Below are 20,601 nucleotides of genomic sequence, written 5' to 3'. Positions count from 1 at the left end.
AAAATCAATATGTACCTAAACAATAACCCATTTTTTCCAAATTAGGTATCACTAGTGGGGCCCCCTTTCTAATGCCTAACTAAAATCATGGAAAATGCAGGAATTCCTAAGAAATAATTGGCGACATGCAAGAATGTAGTGTGTTTTTTTTTTAATAACAAGCCTAGCTCTTATCCGACAGGTCTGCAGCCGAGCGGCTAAGTGCACAACCTCTACAGTGAACTATCACCTTCTCAGCGGCCGCACCAGTACACCCAATAGGATCAAAAGCCACAAACTGTTCCAAGAACTTCCAGACCCATTACCCTCAAAAGGAGCAAGAGCTACAACCCGCTTCATGAACATTCCACATCTATATCCCCAAAGAGACTCTGAACCACATCTTGCTCCAAGACTTTTTTTTTTTTAACTGTTCACAACCAACAAACTCCCGTCACCAAAGAACTTCGGACATCTCCGGGATATTAACTCAAGACCTACAATGTTCCATAGGCTATGTGTTTTTATACATCTGTACATTCTTTGTTTACTAGGAGTACTACCGCATGCACGCATTTGAAAAATGCAGCCTTGTCCAATGGAATCTATTCAGAAATCACCACAGCTCTTGGGTACACTGCACCCAACACTAGCATTCCACACTCACTACACCACAGTGCCTTTTTACCCAACACATGGTATCAGCACATCACCACTACGGATTCCAGGTTATCAGCCAAGTCATGTTAGGTCTGTTCGCTGATACCACATGCAGGAGGTGCAGGTAAGCTTTACTTATCCCAAGAGAGAGGACCTGAAAAAGCAAAATGCCTTCTCCACCTGTACCTATGTAGGATTAGGGCCAAAATACAACCTAATGGAGAAGAGCCCCATAGGGTAGTAGTAAATCTGACCCACTACAAGACCAATCCCACAGCATTGTATCTTCTTACAGAGCCTAGTGATATCCAAACTGAGCTAGATAGGATGCGCAAGAAAGGCACCATAGAGGAGGATACTGTTTGACCCAAAATATTCCCGAAAAGAGGTTCTTGGAGGCAGCAAAACCACCTAACCAGTGCACAAACGCATCCGCTGCCACCTCCATCTGTGATCCCAGGGTGGCACATAGCATATATGGGGCAGCCTTTCTTAACAACAAATGGACTTCATACATGGGAGTTCCAGTGCAGGGCCATCCATCTCCAAGATATGAAGGGAAATTGGCCTCATAAGGGTGGGTTACCTAACAGCGTAGATACCCGTGTCTAGAAATTTGGGGAACTGAGCTAGATAGGTACACGTGGATAGAAGGGCAACCCCTAATTATACTGAAACCCACGATGTATTCCTTAAGTTTCAGAGGCAAACAAACCATTCCGCTGGGTATGAATGAAAACTGTGGCACAATCCTGCACATTCCAGACATGCAAAGGGGGTACCTCCATGCTGATGGACACCTACTGGCAATGTGTTGAGTTTGTCTACACCCAACCCGTCCCCCAGATGGCCTGGGCTCTGATCCCTCATCACCAAACATACCCCTACCCTGGGTATCCCTGGAGAAGATCTTTCAGAATGGTACCAACACCTGGTAAGGAAGAAAACAACTCTGTTGCATCAGGCTTACGAGAAAAGAATTGCTTATTCTTTTGGCTGGGGTCAGTACAAGGAATTAGACTTCTCATTGATGCCCAAGTATCAGCTGGAGGGTCAAAACCCTTCTTCATCTTGCAGACAAAAGCAAATGCCCAATTTTGGCAAATAACCAGATGGGAAATGCTCAAAATGATTAACAGTACTGAGCTCAGCCTTAATGCAATCAAGGACGAACTAAAAGCCATTCCCCTCATGTTGATGCAACACCAGTAAGTGTTGGACTTCATGCATGCAAAGGAGGCTGGGGTTTGGGGAAGATCAGTGCATCTTGCTGTACTTTCATACCTGGCAATGACACAGACAACTGAACTCTGACTCTAGCACCAACTACAGAGAGACATGCATGAAGATGGAGATGCCCCTGAGCAGGATAGTTCACGGACTGGTACACCTGGCTTCTCTGGGCAGTTGGAAGGTGGGTCATTAGTTGTGTGGCCTGCACAAGTAGTGGGTCCGCACATGACCACCACTGGGAACCAAATACCCCATTGCAGAGCTTGACTCTCATAGGGTAGTGTTGCAGTCCAGGCTTAGTCAAAGGAAGTGGTGTGGGCTAGTAATTCCCATTCACAAGCACACAGGAATAACACTCAATAGATGATTGTCCAGTCTGTGCTTTTTCTTTTGATAAAGTAAAAGTACATTTATTATATACACACTACTCAATACTATGCAACAATCTACAAATCTATGCAAGTTGATGGAATTACTTTTGCATGGCATTGCGTAATCATTTTTGTCTCCCCACAGGGGAAACATAATCCAACAACCGACATGGCAAAACATTTACTTGTATCCCAATGCAACATTTGACTGTAACTTGGAGTTAGAACACCTAATAGCAGCAATAAAGTACATTTATTTGATCAGTGGTGGCTGACGGACTCATTACTCAAATAGGCAGGAACAGGAAATATGTATAGGCATGTTGGAATGATTTGTGCTGTTAGGATTACTCTCAGATTACTCTTGCTAAACAATGTGTAATACCATCCTTCACCCCTAGAGGGTACCTTGTCCTTTGATGTTTCACAGGTCATACCATTGGCCTGAATACTGGGACCACAGATTTTCAGAATACATTTAGCATAACATGCTACCCTTTCAACCATTGCTGTAAAACCCCTTAAAATTACAGCCTTTTACCCCTAGACAGTGTTCACCATTACAACAAGCCTGTTGTTATCACCATTTAATCCACAGGGACTGTAGTTATGATGATCTCCGCCTCTAGAGGGTGCAGTTCCTCTAATCCAAAACAATCATCCCTTGGTTTAGCGGATGGGGAGCGGGGGGGGGGTTATCATGTTCCAGTCCCAGCCAACTTAGGGTAGGGACACAAAACTTTGTGTTGGGGGAGCCTGTACTGCTCCTGCAGCTCCCCCTATCCATGGGCTCTCTGTTGGTGGTGACTTCATCTTCCTGGGGCCATCACAAGCTGGGAAAGGGACAAAAATAAAATGCTGCTGTGCCTCGCAAGGCATATTTTATAAGTGTCTCTCCCACTGTGCAAGGGAGAGCTGCGATGCTGCCATAGATGGATCACCACCTTGAGGGTGAACGGTCCCACAGGGACACCCCCTCACCAGGTAAGGTCTTCGATGGGGAGTAACACAGGGAGCCCACCACTGGCCATTCCCGCCGGCTCCCTGCACTTTCCCGTGCTGCCGTGGGAGCTGGCCTTTTATTTGCTGTCTGCCCGCTCCCACGGGAAGACGAGTGCAACTGAGGCCGGGCGGCACCTGGGGGTGTGCGGCACCACTCCCTCCTCTTCCTCTGCACCATCGGGCCCAGGGATGGGGTACTAGGCGCCCCTCCACCTTCACGGGGAGTGCAACGGCACTCTCTGACTTCCTCTTCTTTGTGGGGGCCTGGTATTGGGTCCCCCAGCTTTTCTTCAGCCCCGGGATGGGGACCTGGGCCCTCTGGAAATTTTCACAGGGAGCGCGTCGGCACTCCATGGCTTCGTCTTTACCCACCGTCCCCTCCCACAGCCAGCGCCCATCTTGGCAGGAGTGCAATGGTGTCCCCGGCTTGACGTCTTGGCAGGGCCCCAGAATGGGGTCCAGGGCCCCTCCCCGCATTTTCACAGGGAGTGCGACAGTGCTGCCTGGCTTTTCCATCTCTGTGGGACCCCAGAATGGAGTCCAGGGCCCCTTCCACCACCTTCAGGTGAGCACAACAGCAGCCCCGACTTTGCTTCAGGCCTGCGGCCCACCCACATATTTTCAGGGAGTGTGACGGTGCTCCCCACGTTTACTTCTTTGTGAGGCCCTGGGATGTGAGTCAGAGGCCCCTCTTTTCACCTTCGTGGGGGCACAATGGTGTCCCTCGGTTGTAGTTCTTTGCAGGGCAGGCCCTGGGTCCTGGCCCACCCCGGGGACAGTGTCCGGAGCAGCATTCGAGCCCCACACGCTTCACTGCTTGTGTGGAAAGGTCACGAACCTTCCAGCGCTCATAACTCAGGCCCCCTTGGGCCGAATCCGACGATCTTGGTGTCATTTAGCTACTGGTGGGGGGGCCCTTGCCACAGGGGCACTTTCGTTAGGCCTCTTGGCCTAGAAGGTCCCCAAACTGGTAAGGAGCCAGTCCAACTGACTCCCTGCGCCAGCCTTTCATCTGGGTGCCTTCCTTTCTTCTTGGCAGCGCGCTCTCCTTGAGCCAGCCCGGTTTTTACCTAAACTAGTCCTCAGGAGGGGTAAGGGGGCTAGCTTACCTGGCCCTGGCATGTGCCTCACTCGGTCTGAACTTACTCAGGGGCCAAGCCCCTGCCCCAATGAGCAGTGAGGGGGTTCTTCTTGCCAGTTGTCCATGACGCCCGCCTTCAGTCCCAGTGTCCTGCAGGGAAGCACAGCCAAGAAGGAAAGAGACCTTCCCTGTGCAAGACCTTTTAAGTGGGAGCAGAAGTGACCAGCAGGTCTGCACCTCTGGATCTATCCAGATGTGCCACATCACTTTCTTGCCCCTGTCCCCTCCTTCCTGCACAGTCTTCTGGGATAGCTCAAAATGATATCCTACATGAGTTAATTGCCACATGTGCTCTGAAAGTCTAAGGCCCTCCTCCCTGACATTCCTTCCAGGTTGTACAACTATGCTTTTGTAATCTACTGCATTATTCTTTTCATACAGGTTACAGTATACATTGGTGTGGCTCTGGAGTCTGTGGACCCTAGGGAACAGGAATTGCACCCTAGGCCAGCATTTCCCATTGACATTTAATGAAGTGCCCCTACAATGAAAAGACAGTAAGCACACTATCTATCCCTCACCTGTGTACACCCATCTCAGGAGGCCTAATCCAGGTCACCACCCACTCTGCATAGTCCCTTCTGTGCCAGGCTATCTAAGAGCAGTTCTTGGGCTGTGCATGCCAGGAATCCTCCCCGTGCAGCCCTCAAATAGGTGCATACGTGTTTGCATACATGATCACATGTTATCAGCCCAGGCCTCCTGCCGTTGCTGCTTCACAGCAGCCTTTGCTTAATAAGATGCACAGGTGGTAAACATGCGCAGTCCATTTTACTGTTTAAAGAGTTTACTGTGGGTGAGTCCCAAACTATGAAGTTCCCTCACAGTAAAAGGATAAAAAACCAGGAGATCCAAAAGCGAAAAATCGCAGACCGGATAGTCAGAATCGTTCTCTCACAGGGGCGGACTGGTCTGTGCACGTCATTGTTGCCGGTTTTCATCATGGTACTGTTTTTGTGTGGTTTACTACAAGTCGGGGTATCCTGCTGTATAAGCGCAGTCCTCAAATGAGGTAGCAAGCGTGTAGCTAGGGAAGTGGGACAACCAAACAATGTGTCCGTCATGACATGTGGGTTTGATGGTGTAGTTGAAAACTGAACTGGAGAGGGGAATGTCAATATTGCATTAATGAATGGCAATGCAGACAGCAATACATCCATATACACAAACAAAGTTGCATCATTATTATTAGACCCCCCCAGTCGTGAACTCTCCTCCAACCCCAGCATGAAGGTACGTGGTCAGGCAGGCGCTAAGGCCAGATGGGGTACCATGTAGCCGAAAGGGCAAACACACACACAGGAAACAGATTAGATCCCACCAATGGGCTCAGAAACACCACAACGGTCTCAGTAGATTGGCACCAATAAAACGCACATGGCAATAAGGGTGTGTGCATTTCCAAAAAGACCATAAAGTTAGATGCTACATGTAGTTAGGAAAACATAGCCAATCAGAACACAGCACAAACAGTGACCTGGCACCCATCAGGTCAGACATCTGGACACACTACCAAATGGCCCACATTGTATCCACACAAGGTTGAGGCCCACCAGCATTCATTATCTGGAACTGTATTCATGACTCCGTGATAACTGTTCACATTTTTTAACTAAAAACTGAATATTTTTTATTTCTTTATGGGATTCAGAGAAATGTATAAAAACCTACTGCAAATTGATGTACATTGATAGACAGTCCTCAGACCCCAGTCCTTTAACTGCTCTCTCGGTCGTAATGTTTAATTAAACTAACTGTTCCTGTTTGCCAGATGCCTCTTGTGTTTTAAGGCAAATTTTCATTCAAGCAACAACAGTACATAACGTGTATATTAACTGCAATCTCTCCAAATTTTGGAGAATCTTTCATGAGCAATGGAAATATTGAAAAATAGGGCCCTTTTTTGTTAATTAATTTCTATTTATTACATTTAAAGGGTTTCTTATGTCCCTTTGTTGTTAAAGTCACTCCAGCATCAGAACATCAAAATATTGTTTTTGAAAATCTTGCACTCTCTAATAAATCTAAAGAAGTTGTATATGGTTTCTCACCCTTGTGATTTTTCAGGTGCATCTGCAGTTTTTGCTTTGCAGTGAAATCTTTGTGCTATTCAGTTCATTTATATGTTTTTTCTCCCATGTGATTTTTCTGATGTAGTGATAAATAGTGTTTTCTCAGGAATGCCTTGTCACACTCTGTACACTTATATGGTTTTTCACCAGAGTGAATTATCTGATGTACTGATAATGATGCTTTACTCTTGAAAGCCTTCTCACAAGCAGTACATTTATAGGGTCGCTCACCAGTGTGAATTCTCTGATGTATAAAGAAAATTCCCTGCTGACGGAAGGCCATGTCGCATTCTGTACACTGATAGGGCCTCTCACCTGTGTGAATTCTCTGATGTACTAATAAATTCCCTTTCTGATGGAATGTCTTGTCACATTCTGTACAGTGATAGGGCCTCTCACCCGTGTGTGTTCTCTGATGTATTAATAAATTACTTAGACTTCTGAAAGCCTTATCACATTCCGTACATTTATACGGTTTCTCATTAGTGTGAATTCCTAAATGGAAGTTTAAATGCCCCTGTTGAGTGAAAGCCTTGCAACACTGCATACAACTATAGGGTTTCTCACCAGTGTGTTGTCTCACATGTACTGTTAGATTCATTTTATTCTTGAAGGCCCTGTCACATTCTGTACATTTATATGGTTTTTCACCCATGTGATTTTTCTGATGTAGTGATAAAAAGTGTTTTCTCAGGAATGCCTTGTCACATTCTGTACACTTATATGGTTTTTCTTCAGAGTGAATTATCTGATGTACTGATAATGATCTTTTACTTTTGAAAGCCTTGTCACATTCTGTACATTGATAGGGTCGCTCACCAGTGTGAATACTCTGATGTACTACTAAACCCCCTTTTTGATGGAATGCCTTGTCACATTCTGTACATTGATAGGGTCGCTCACCAGTGTGAATTCTCTGATGTACTAATAGACTCCCTTTCTGATGGAATGCCTTGTCACATTTTGTACATTGATAGGGCCTCTCACCCGTGTGTTTTCTCTGATGTATTAATAAATCAGTTTTACCTCTGAAAGCCTTATCACATTCAGTACATTTATAAGGTTTCTCACCAGTATGAATTCTCTGATGTACTAATAACGCTCGTCTTGCCTTGTATGCTTTGTTACATTCAGTACATTTAAATGTTTTCTCGCCATTGTGATTTCTCTCATGTCGTGATAGTTCCCATTTGACTTTGAAAGCCTTGTCACATTCAGTACACTTATATGGTTTTTCACCAGTGTGATTCCTCCAATGGACTGTTAGGTTCCACATTTGCTTGAAAGCCTGGTCACATTCAGTACATTTATATGGTTTTTCACCAGTGTGATTTCGTTGATGTAGTGAAAGCTCCCCTTTTACCTTGAAAGTCTTGTCACACTCTGTACATTTATACGGTCTCTCACCAGTGTGACGTCTCTGATGTGCTAACAGTGCCCCCCTTTGCTTGAAAGCCTTGCCACATTCTGTACATAAATGTGGTTTCTCACCAGTGTGATTTATGATGTGTGTTCTCAGTAATCCCTTGGTAGTGTAAATCTTGTCACATTCATCCATTGTGTGCACCACATGCACAGTTACGTAATTACCTAAATAAAGGCCCTTTTTGTATTTAGATCATTCCTGTAGCCTACCTAAGATTTAATTTGCCTCCATGTATGTTGTTGAATTCTCTATTAAATTTGCTGTTTTAATGAAAGTTGACAAATTCTGTACATGTGTGACCTGTTTTTTGTGTATATCATCGAAATGGTCCAGTTGACATGAGTGCTAATGAGTTGAGAAATCTATTATACATGTATTACATGTGGTGGCTGAAAATTGCTGGGAACTCTAAGAGTTTTTGAACAAGACGTTTTTCACCATCATTTAAACAGGTTAATTCAAGACCATGGTTGGTGAACCAACGTCGTCAAGTCTTGTTTCTTTTTTGCAGGCTTAGTAGCTCCAAACTGGTATATGGTTCTCTGGAGTCCTGAGGAGACTTTCGGTAACCATAGATGATGTTGTAGGAATTTAAATGGGCAGCACTTTCATCTCTACTTTCAAAAACTTTTTGAGGTGCTGTCTTTTTCTGTTTTTCTGCATTTCGTTCATCTGTTGGACTACACAATGAAGTTGAAATTAGTGCATAAAAAATGATAAAGGAGGGACCGGGAGGTTAATGGTCCAGTGTACAGTCTCCCAATAGAACCATCACACAAAAATAGGTACACTGTTCCAAACACATAGAATAAATTCACATCAGCGAACCAATTCAACAGGAGCAAGAACCCTCATGCATCACAATGGATGACTGGCATCATCATTGGGAAAGCTCCTCATCAGGCTGGTGCTGCAATGCCTGACGGGCTCCCCAGGACGGGGTGCTCTTAACCACTTCGCTCAGATCGTAGCTGTGACAAAAAGGAGGATAATTATCACTAAGATACCCAATTTTAAGTAACCAAGCGAATATTGGAGAGAATTAAGAGTTAAAATTGGTTTACCATCAGCAAACAAAAAATCATGATTTTAATCAATGGTAAATGTGATGGTAACCAAGATTAAAAACAAGATAAGGAGTAATGGGTGATTGTTAATGCTCACCTACTCTCACTTAAAAAAATGGGGAGGATATAACCAATTATGGTTCCTCACACTCACAAGTCTACATGTTTCGCGTCTATGCGGTCCAGCCGGATCCAATGACGCTTCATCAGGACAAAAACCTTCTCCAAAGAGTATAAATATCAATAATGTATGAAAAGAACAAAGTCACTTACTTAGTCCTACTTGTTAATTCAAAAGTTGCCCTAAATAAAAATAAGCAGAGAAACCAACATCAAATATAATCAAGTGATAATACACTCACGAATGGGTGCGCCTGTGAAATGAAAAAGTGATCAAGTGACACACTCGTGTAAAAGATAAGATAAAAGAAAATCAAGCTTACCATCCCTAATTTCAGGATAGAGCCCAGAAGGATCGCTGGCCAATATCAGAAACTAAAATTCTGTAATTACAAGTCATAAATCACAAAAGATAAAAATTCACCGACATCATGAGTTAGACAGGTAATAAACTCACAATTATGCATATCTGGAAATTCCAGGCATCAAGTGCAGTTGAATAGGTTAAATATGTTGTTACCATACATCCTAGGGACCCCTCTAAATCTCAAATTGATCAGCATCAATCCCAGACAAAAATCAGCCGGTGTGGAAATAAACCTCATCTTTAAACAGTAATAGTTGCATAAATATCGGCGGGAAATACACCTTAAATAATGATATAAAAGTAAATGGAAGCGTGATAGGCAGCCGAATAGACCTGCGGTCTATCTGCTCAAACTCGAGCAACCTTAAAAGTGAAGTAAACACATTCTGATTAGGCGACATACTCGAATGGAAAGGTGTTCCCTTTAGAGAATCGCGCGGTCTATCTGCTCAAACTCGAGCAGCCTTAGAAGTGAAGTCAACACAATCGGATTAGGCGACACACTCGAAAGAAAAGGTGTTCTCAATAGAGAATCGCGCAAAGACTTACTTCAGTTCCTTGATAGTAGGCAAGTAAACCTACCCCACCGGCGCGCGTCCTCCAAAAACGTTGGCGCGGTGTTCTCCGGGGTTTTTTATCCCGATCTACTCTTCAACACCCGGAAGAAACTGCCGGCTCACGTGGCCATAGATAGTGAAGAAAGACTGCCGTCTAATGTAAGGAGCTACTTCAATAGCAATTTGTATTCAGATGCTCCAACGTAGTATACATAACGTGATGCAGTAAATGACAGCTTGTCCTAACGTTGGATAACCAAAGTCAAATATGAAACAAAAGAAAGTAAAGAAGAGTACTGATCGCTAGTAATATAGGCGATTAACCTAATAGTTAGAAATACCTCTCGACACTAAGAGGATAAAAATAGAAATAAAACAGAGTTGTTTTATCATTTTTTATCAACTTTCGGACTTATTCTGCCAGATGAATCATCAATCAATCTAAATGACACAGATTAATCTCAAACATGAACAGCAAAAAAAGTCAGATGGAAAAAATTGAAAATTTTGGGTAAAAAAGACCAGGAGCCAGAAAAAGTCACCAAGGGTTATTAACCACAAAGGGATCATAAAGCTCTCCAATGGTGTATCTTAAGGTGAGAGAGTAGTCCATGGGATGTCATCGTTTAGTTCCCGTAGTGATGTTCCCAATTTAAAAATCCATCTTTGTTCAATTCTAAAAAGTGAAGAGGGACCATTTGGAAGAGTTTTCGGGGCTTCTAAGACAACCCATTTGAGGTTGTCCGGAGAATGTGTAGCATCCAAAAAATGGGAACTCAATTTTGTGGTCATTCTGCGACATCTAATATTGCTTCTATGTTCGTTTATACGAATCTTAACTGATCGTGTGGTCATCCCTACATATCGTAAACCACATGGACAGGTGATCAAATAGATACAATTTTTAGAATTGCAGTTCGTATGCTTCTTTAAAAACCACCTACCAATAGGGTCTAAGTCAATAAATGTCACTTTGCTAGTTAATGAGGAAACGTTGCAATTGCCACAGGGAAAATGACCTACAACAGGTGGAAGATCCCACAGTGTCTGTTGTGTCGGAACGTCCCGAGACAGTCTCCTTTTATATAATAGTCACCATCCAAAAGCTCTTAGAGACAACTTACCAGTGGGTCAATTACTTCGATTGAGACGCAATTGCAGCTCCATACATGAATTTGATAAACAAGCAGATATCCTACAAATGAAACTTCATGACCGACATTATCCAACTAAGACTATCAACATGGCCCGTAAAAGAGCTAAAAACAACCATAGGGATTCTCTTTTAGCTAAAAATGAGAAAATTCCTCAGTCATGTATAACCTGCGTCACCACATTCACGCCTTTGTCAAACACCATTAAAAAAGTGATTAATAAACGTTGGCCAATTTTGGAGAGTGGCGGAGATGTTATACCGAGACCTATTTTTGCCTTTAGACGCACTCCTAACATTAAGGATATAGTGATCCATACACGTCCACGAGTTCGGGACGTTCCGACACAACAGACACTGTGGGATCTTCCACCTGTTGTAGGTCTTTTTCCCTGTGGCAATTGCAACGTTTGCTCATTAACTAGCAAAGTGACATTTATTGACTTAGACCCTATTGGTAGGTGGTTTTTAAAGAAGCATACGAACTGCAATTCTAAAAATTGTATCTATATGATCACCTGTCCATGTGGTTTACGATATGTAGGGATGACCACACGATCAGTTAAGATTCGTATAAACGAACATAGAAGCAATATTAGATGTCGCAGAATGACCACAAAATTGAGTTCCCATTTTTTGGATGCTACACATTCTCCGGACGACCTCAAATGGGTTGTCTTAGAAGCCCCGAAAACTCTTCCAAATGGTCCCTCTTCACTTTTTAGAATTGAACAAAGATGGATTTTTAAATTGGGAACATCACTACGGGAACTAAACGATGACATCCCATGGACTACTCTCTCACCTTAAGATACACCATTGGAGAGCTTTATGATCCCTTTGTGGTTAATAACCCTTGGTGACTTTTTCTGGCTCCTGGTCTCTTTTTTACCCAAAATTTTCAATTTTTTCCATCTGACTTTTTTTGCTGTTCATGTTTGAGATTAATCTGTGTCATTTAGATTGATTGATGATTCATCTGGCAGAATAAGTCCGAAAGTTGATAAAAAATGATAAAACAACTCTGTTTTATTTCTATTTTTATCCTCTTAGTGTCGAGAGGTATTTCTAACTATTAGGTTAATCGCCTATATTACTAGCGATCAGTACTCTTCTTTACTTTCTTTTGTTTCATATTTGACTTTGGTTATCCAACGTTAGGACAAGCTGTCATTTACTGCATCACGTTATGTATACTACGTTGGAGCATCTGAATACAAATTGCTATTGAAGTAGCTCCTTACATTAGACGGCAGTCTTTCTTCACTATCTATGGCCACGTGAGCCGGCAGTTTCTTCCGGGTGTTGAAGAGTAGATCGGGATAAAAAAACCCGGAGAACACAGCTCCAACGTTTTTGGAGGACGCGCGCCGGTGGGGTAGGTTTACTTGCCTACTATCAAGGAACTGAAGTAAGTCTTTGCGCGATTCTCTATTGAGAACACCTTTTCTTTCGAGTGTGTCGCCTAATCCGATTGTGTTGACTTCACTTCTAAGGCTGCTCGAGTTTGAGCAGATAGACCGCGCGATTCTCTAAAGGGAACACCTTTCCATTCGAGTATGTCGCCTAATCAGAATGTGTTTACTTCACTTTTAAGGTTGCTCGAGTTTGAGCAGATAGACCGCAGGTCTATTCGGCTGCCTATCACGCTTCCATTTACTTTTATATCATTATTTAAGGTGTATTTCCCGCCGATATTTATGCAACTATTACTGTTTAAAGATGAGGTTTATTTCCACACCGGCTGATTTTTGTCTGGGATTGATGCTGATCAATTTGAGATTTAGAGGGGTCCCTAGGATGTATGGTAACAACATATTTAACCTATTCAACTGCACTTGATGCCTGGAATTTCCAGATATGCATAATTGTGAGTTTATTACCTGTCTAACTCATGATGTCGGTGAATTTTTATCTTTTGTGATTTATGACTTGTAATTACAGAATTTTAGTTTCTGATATTGGCCAGCGATCCTTCTGGGCTCTATCCTGAAATTAGGGATGGTAAGCTTGATTTTCTTTTATTTTATCTTTTACACGAGTGTGTCACTTGATCACTTTTTCATTTCACAGGCGCACCCATTCGTGAGTGTATTATCACTTGATTATATTTGATGTTGGTTTCTCTGCTTATTTTTATTTAGGGCAACTTTTGAATTAACAAGTAGGACTAAGTAAGTGACTTTGTTCTTTTCATACATTATTGATATTTATACTCTTTGGAGAAGGTTTTTGTCCTGATGAAGCGTCATTGGATCCGGCTGGACCGCATAGACGCGAAACATGTAGACTTGTGAGTGTGAGGAACCATAATTGGTTATATCCTCCCCATTTTTTTAAGTGAGAGTAGGTGAGCATTAACAATCACCCATTACTCCTTATCTTGTTTTTAATCTTGGTTACCATCACATTTACCATTGATTAAAATCATGATTTTTTGTTTGCTGATGGTAAACCAATTTTAACTCTTAATTCTCTCCAATATTCGCTTGGTTACTTAAAATTGGGTATCCTAGTGATAATTATCCTCCTTTTTGTCACAGCTACGATCTGAGCGAAGTGGTTAAGAGCACCCCGTCCTGGGGAGCCCGTCAGGCATTGCAGCACCAGCCTGATGAGGAGCTTTCCCAATGATGATGCCAGTCATCGGTTGAAATTAGTGCTGCATGAGTTTTGAAAACATAAATTTTATCTATCTCAGCATATCTTAGAGAGGACTGTTTTATGTGAAAGAAACAATGAAACTGCACAGTGTAATGGAAGGATAGAGGATACAAGATTGTAAGAACGTCTAATCCATCCAAGTTACTCTTCTCCCCAATATAGATTAAACAGTGTTAGGAATTTAAACATTTTTTCTAACAAACCATCAACCACAATATACAACCACACTGGTCCCCATTAAGAATGGCCTGGAAATTGGAGCACTATTCCCCCATGCCTCAAGTTACCAAAAATAGGGGTACCAGAAACTTTGGGGGTCAGGAATGTCTGACCTCTACTCAGTTGGAACCTGATGGTCCACTAAGAAATGAGGAATCGCTATGGGAAACAAGAGTTTCTAGTCTGATTCCCCTGAAATTCCTCGTGTTTCCTGGACTTTCACATTGGAATATCTTCTGCTTTCAGAAACCAAAATCTCGACATGAAAGTTAAAGAGATCTGCTGTGTTCCCACAGAGCTTATAACTTCACTGGGGTCGGTAAAAGCTGTTATTCGCCCTACTGGAGTTAAATGGCCACTGACGATGAGGGTTTTTGTCAGATAGGGTTGAAATTTACTTATCATACACTGCATTTCACCAGCCAGATTGTGCACATCCTGGCCCTGCTCATATTTGCTTTAGAAGGACTAGCACTAATAGAGAGTATTGCAGTAATTGCTGAACACTATCAAACCATAGAGGTTCTCCCCTGAGTCAATAACTACAACTTAAAGTCCTGACTCATGTGTCAAAGGGGAGCAGCATGAAGTTTCCGAGGCTATGCTTCACTTAAATGTTTTAGATTCCGTACATCAGCACACTGTTGTTTCAGTAACACAAAGCATAACAACATGGAGACTACAATATGTATGTTTTCACAAGAAAGAAAAATATACTACTCTATACATTAGTAACACTGACATACACTAAAGCTAAGGTTGACAGAAATGTCAAATTAAAGAAACAAACAAAGGAACACCTTAAAAAGTCTGGAAGAAAATACTACAAAATTCAATGAGGATGATAACTCCAGCAGCCTAAAATTCTTTTCTGGCATTACCCTATTTCAGCATTCTGAATAGCTCCTTTTCTAATTACACTAATACTTTCCCCAAAAAAAATAAGACGGTTGCAGATTGGATGGAAGTAGATTTTAGCAACTTACTCATCCACATCCCAGTTTTGTATATATAGTAATGTCAGAGATATATGAAACAGATTTTAAAATACAGTTGAACATACACACCATAAAAATGTTGTTTGGAACATCTGAAATGCTATAAACAGAGAATTTTACAAATAAGCATTTTCCCATGACAAATGGCAATCCCATTATTAGTGCTATGGAAGGGCTTCATACAGCCTGTGTAAAATATGAACAACATATATAGTCAGTTGTATATTACTGTACAACTATTTGTATAGTTATGCTACTCTTTTGTAATGAGCACCTTTTATGGTTCTGATATACAAGTGTAACAGAGTGCATATACTTTGTAGATATTTGGTTGTGTTTTGTATTGTGTATTGGTGGATGTAATCCGTGGAGTTTGATTCTAGGAAATTACAATAAAATTCCAAGATGAGGCAGATTGAGCATTTGGAATTATTTTCTTAGTGCAAAATGCAACCTTTCATCCAAAATAGCACAGCAAAATAACGCTTGGTGCCCTAAACACTCAGCAGTGATTATAACACTGCAGAGTATGGGCACCGAGTGTTATGCAGTGGTTTCTAAACATTAGAAACCACTGCCTGATTTTCAATTCCGTCAGTGGAATAGTGGAATTTTAATTTACCAGTAATTCCAGTTGACAAGTGTAACATAGTGTTAGAAATGGCCCTTTTTGCAGGGTTATCCCCAAACTTTTTGCCTTCTTCCGTATATTTTTTCAGGTCTGTTTTTGCTGGTTTATCAGTGCTAAAGTGCATATGCTCTCTGTGTAAATTGTACTGTTGATTGGCTTATCCATGATTGGCATATCTGACTTACTGGTAAGTCCCTAGTAAAGTTCACTAGAGGTGCCCAGGGCCTGTGAATCAAATGCTACTAGTGGGCCTGCAGCACTGGTTGTGCCACACACATTAGTAGCCCTGTAACCATGGCTCAGACCTGCCACTGCACTGTCTGTGTGTGCAGTTTTAAACTGCCAATTCGATTTGGCAAGTGAACCCATTTTTTAGGCCTAAACCTTCCCTTTTACTACATGTCAGGCACCCCTAAGGTAGGCCCTAGGTAGCCCCAGGGGAAGGGTGCAGTGTATGTTTAAGGTAGGACATATACTGGTGTGTTTTATATGTCCTAACAGTGAAATACTGCCAAATTCGGTTTTCACTGAGCAAGGCCTATCTCTCTCATAGGTTAACATGGGGGCTGCCTTTAAATATCCGTAAAGTGCAGATTCCCCTTGAGAGCAGATACAAATGTGGAGTTTAGGGTCTCTGATCTCACAATGTAAAAATACATCTTTTATTGAAGTTGTTTTTTAAATTGTCTGTTTGAAAATGCCACTTTTAGAAAGTAGGCATTTTCTTGCTTAAACCATTCTGTGACTCTGCCTCTTTGTGGATTCCCCGTCTGGGTCAGTTTGACAGTTGGGCTGTTCACACCTCTTCTCTAGTCAGTGACACAAAAGGGGGTGGGGGTGTAGCATGAATATCCTGATGAGCCATCTGAGCTAGAGGGAGGGAGGAGTGGCGTTCACACCTGAAAGGACTGTGCCTGCCCTCACACAATGCAGTCTCCGACCCCCTGGTGTGCCCCTGGGGCCTGGCCTGGACAAGGAAGGATCTTGCAAACACTTGAGACTTTGCTTTGAACTTTGCCAACTACAAAGGCAGAACATGGTAAAAGAAGAAGACCCAAAACCCCAGACTTTTAGAAACTTTCTGGAATCAAGAGGAACTTCTGCCCAGCAAAAGAGCTGAAGGAGGAGTACTATCCCTTTGCTGTGTTGATTTGCTGGACTGGCCTGCAGTTATTGCTTCTGCCTGAAAAGTGTGCAAAGGGTGAACTTTGCTGTGTGTCCTGCTTGAGACATTTCTCCAAGGGCTTAGAGTAGAGCTTGCCTCCTCTTGAAAGTCTCAGGGACACCAAAGACTTCAGTTTCCTAGACCTGTAGCACCGGGAACTGTGTGTTTTGTGCTGTTCAAGAGAAGAAACTACTGCAATGCCGCCAACACAGCCACTGGCCGCACCGTGACCTGCTGACACCGCACAGTCGCATTGCTCCGCTTCGCACCGTGACCCTGGTCTCACAGACGCCGTTATCAGATGACTTCACTGAGCCGCTGCTCGCACCCCAACCTGTGAGCCCCGCACCTTGGCATCGCCTGCTCACACCGCAGCCTGGGCCTCCCCGACGATGACGTTCCTGCTGACACCGGCACCGCTGCCTGCGCCGTGGCCACCGCTCTTGAGGAGCACGAGGCACCGTCCAGTCCCGTTCCGCAGCCCCGGTCCATTGACACCAGCACCATCGACCCCAGAGTCGTCACCAGGCATACCTGCCTGACCGTGACCTGTGGACACCGCACACTGCACCACCCCGCTTCACACCGCAGCCCCGACACCATCCACGCGCGCGGTCCTGACTTCATCAGCCCAGAGTTCGATCTGCACTCCTGCACTGACTCTGGAACCGGCACCGCAACGTACGCGATGCCACTCTCCGGAGCTCACCACAAGGATCACGATGCCCTACAAATCCAAGGTACTGTTTGCGGGTCTTCCCGACACCGTAGCTGGCCCGCGATGCCGCGGCCGGCCTGAACTGTTGGCTTTGTTGATCACAACGTCGTGCTAGCCCCGGGTGGAGCTATTGACTGTATTTTTTAGTAAATCTTGCAGAATTCATATTTTTATAACTGTGTGTTGTATTTTTATCATATTTGGTCTTGTTTTAAATAGATAAATATTGGCTATTTTTCTAAAACTGGTGTGGTGTCTTTTTGTAGTGTTTTTACAGTGTTACTGTGTGTTATGTGCAAATGCTTTACACATTGCTTCTGAGTTAAGCCTGACTGCTAGTGCCAAGCTACTAAGGGGGTGAGCAGGGGTTATCTGAGCAGGTACCTCCCTTATACTGACTAGAGTGAGGGTCCCTACTTGGACAGGGTGCAAACCGTCTGCCAGCTAGAGTCCCCATTTCTAACACGTAGAATTACCAAAATACCTAGCATTATGCTGGCAGAATTGTATGGATGTCAGTCATATTTGATAAAGGCCAGCAATGCTACAGCACACTTGTGTATTGTTTAGCAATAGATTAGATTGGATAGTCGTGTGTGGAACACTATGAGCATGAATGCATGTGCCAAAGGACCCTGACTAAGGCATATGGTTGCTCACTGCTCGTCTCCCGGTGCCTATTAAATGTCATGGCATCTTTGAACATTACATAGCTTTAAGGCAATTCTACATGGCATGGTAAATTTAAGTTAACTTTGTCTGGATGGTATACTCTGGTGAAAGATTATAGCCATCAGGTTGGCAGATGCATAACACAATATGTAGCTTGGTGCCATGCTATGCACAGGGTCAAATAAGATCTGTTGTCTGTAATATCATCAAGTGGATGAGCTGCATAAGGAGATCCAATGCAAACTTTACAGTAGAAAATGCAAAGACCCCCAGCACTTATTTTGATTCAATATATTAATAAGCAATAAAAAAGTACATTGCACTTTACTCACACTTTGAATCGGGAAATAGCAAAAGTCTGGCATCGCTGGGAATAACATGGATATGAAGTTCACTTCTGCAAAGCCTCTGCTATATTTCTTTGTGAGGTTTCTATACTAACATGAATCTTGATCCACCAGAAGGCACTGAAGAAAGAACTATAAAACAAAACCTAGAAATAAACCTTTGAAGCTGATGATTCCTAGTATCTCGACACAGGAAAACATGATTAGCACTACAAATTGCGGGTTAAGCACTGGTTAAGCTGCTTTAGAGTCTGAAGAGATGGAACCTGGAAAGATGCTGCTGCCTCCTGTTCAGAGGTTTTACCCACAGGTCCATTCTGGGTAAGACGTTTATACTAAGTCACACCCAAGAGCTGCAGCCACATGTAAGAACTGGGTAAGAATTCTTATGGGCGATTAGAGTTCAGGGACAACCTGAGCCATGCTCGAAGACCACACAGACAAAGATAACACACACATGCACTCACACGCGCATACATGTGCATGCACACGCATACACACAGCTTGAACAGTTGCAGGTACCCAATCCTGTAAATGTAATGCCTAAACCCTCTGCACCATGGAATACCCATGGCTGGAAAGGCATATGCCACTAAAGGTACATGTAAAAATATAAATGTTCACATTATAGATTATATGAAACTCTCAAAATTTGTAAATAAACCCCAAGTTCAACTCCCACTTTACAATCATGTTTAACGTCAACAATAAAGTAAGACCTTCTTACAAGCTATGGTCCATCTACTGTTATGTGTAGGCGTGTTTCTGCATGTTTGATAATACTGGCCAGCCTTACGTACATTAACATTGTGCGTAAGTATGTTACCATTAAGCCTGTTTGTGCCCTGGGTTGAGTGTACAGTTCATGTAACATAAGTATATAGTGCCCGAAAACAGGAAGCATATTTGAAATACGTGTTCTTTATATTGTGCATCCTTCTAAATATGCATGTACAATCACTACAATTCTTAAGTTCACAATGATTAGCCAAGACAGGGAGAGTGAATTTCCAATTTTCAGCTCAGGATTTATGGTGACTGTAATTTCAATTTCTTTTGCAAGTTATCCCTGTACAGTTCTATATAAGCTCAGCTCAACATTAACAAAGGGCGGAAGTGTCTATGCATTCAATGCAGGCACTGCTTGTAAGAGCAGTTTTAAAAATGCAGGTTATGAACAAGTCATCCCACATGTTCCATAAATATGCTATAACTGGGGAGAGAGAGAGGAAGATAGTAGTTAACTGTGTGGCTTTACATGGCCTTGTAGATATGGATTAAGGCAACACAGCACAAGTCGCTGCGTTGCCTTACTTTGCATCAGGGAAGTGTTTCCATGGGTGTGGAGTCAGTGTTTCCATGCAACACCCATGTATTTTGAAGCATTCCCAGATTTACAAGGTTTTGTAAACATGTGAATGTGTGAAAAGCCTATGCCTCCAAAGGGGTGGTGTAAGAGTGACGCAACAGGGTGAAATATTTTTATTTCTCCCCATTTTTAGGTAGAGCCTAGACAGCACTTCCACTGTCTCTTTGAGAAATGTTGTATTCCCTCTGTGGGCTTACAGCCACCACACTGCTTTTCATCTGTATCTGTTAGTTTCTGTGTCCTTCAAAAACTCTTGCGCCCTATTTGTCCCTCCTTTTTCGTTGTTTGTGCCCTCCCTTGGAGAAGGTCCCCATTTCTTGCAGGCTTCCACTTGTTCCAAGTGCTGCTGCAATGGTAAGAATTGGGAGAGGCACCTGTAATTTCTAGTAACATTTGCCAGATGTGCTGGCATCGAGGTCGCCTGTACAAAGCATGGCCTACGAGGGGTTAAAAGGCAGCCCTTACAGTCTTTTGTCTCTTTTGATTAATTGCTTTTAAAGGGAAAAATACACCCTCGTCAGGGATAGTAAGCGCTATATAAAACATGCCCTCTCTTCCCCACCGATCGGGATTGTGTTCGAGAGCGCATAGGTGACAGGAAGATACCTGCTCACAGATCCAGAGTATTTACAGAGATCCAATGGAGGCAGATTACAATGATTACAGTTTT

The 20,601-nt window shown here is 43.0% G+C and overlaps 1 protein-coding gene across 1 annotated transcript in view; it reads right to left on the bottom strand.

Moving 5' to 3' along the window:
* The window catches only part of LOC138296932 (zinc finger protein 585A-like), a 166,544-nt gene that overhangs the window by 63,436 nt on the left and 82,507 nt on the right, over positions 1-20,601 (bottom strand). Inside the window, exons 2-3 of the mRNA XM_069236452.1 lie at positions 7,654-7,957; positions 6,559-7,569 (exon numbers count right to left, since the gene is read on the bottom strand). Coding sequence (XP_069092553.1) covers positions 6,559-7,569; positions 7,654-7,957 — 1,315 coding nt within the window. The remainder of the gene's footprint in view (positions 1-6,558; positions 7,570-7,653; positions 7,958-20,601) is intronic.

The sequence above is a fragment of the Pleurodeles waltl genome, chromosome 5 (genome assembly GCF_031143425.1).
Source record: "Pleurodeles waltl isolate 20211129_DDA chromosome 5, aPleWal1.hap1.20221129, whole genome shotgun sequence".
NCBI lineage: Eukaryota > Metazoa > Chordata > Amphibia > Caudata > Salamandridae > Pleurodeles > Pleurodeles waltl.
Note: the sequence above shows the minus strand (reverse complement) of the source record. Positions and strands in the feature narration are given on the sequence as shown.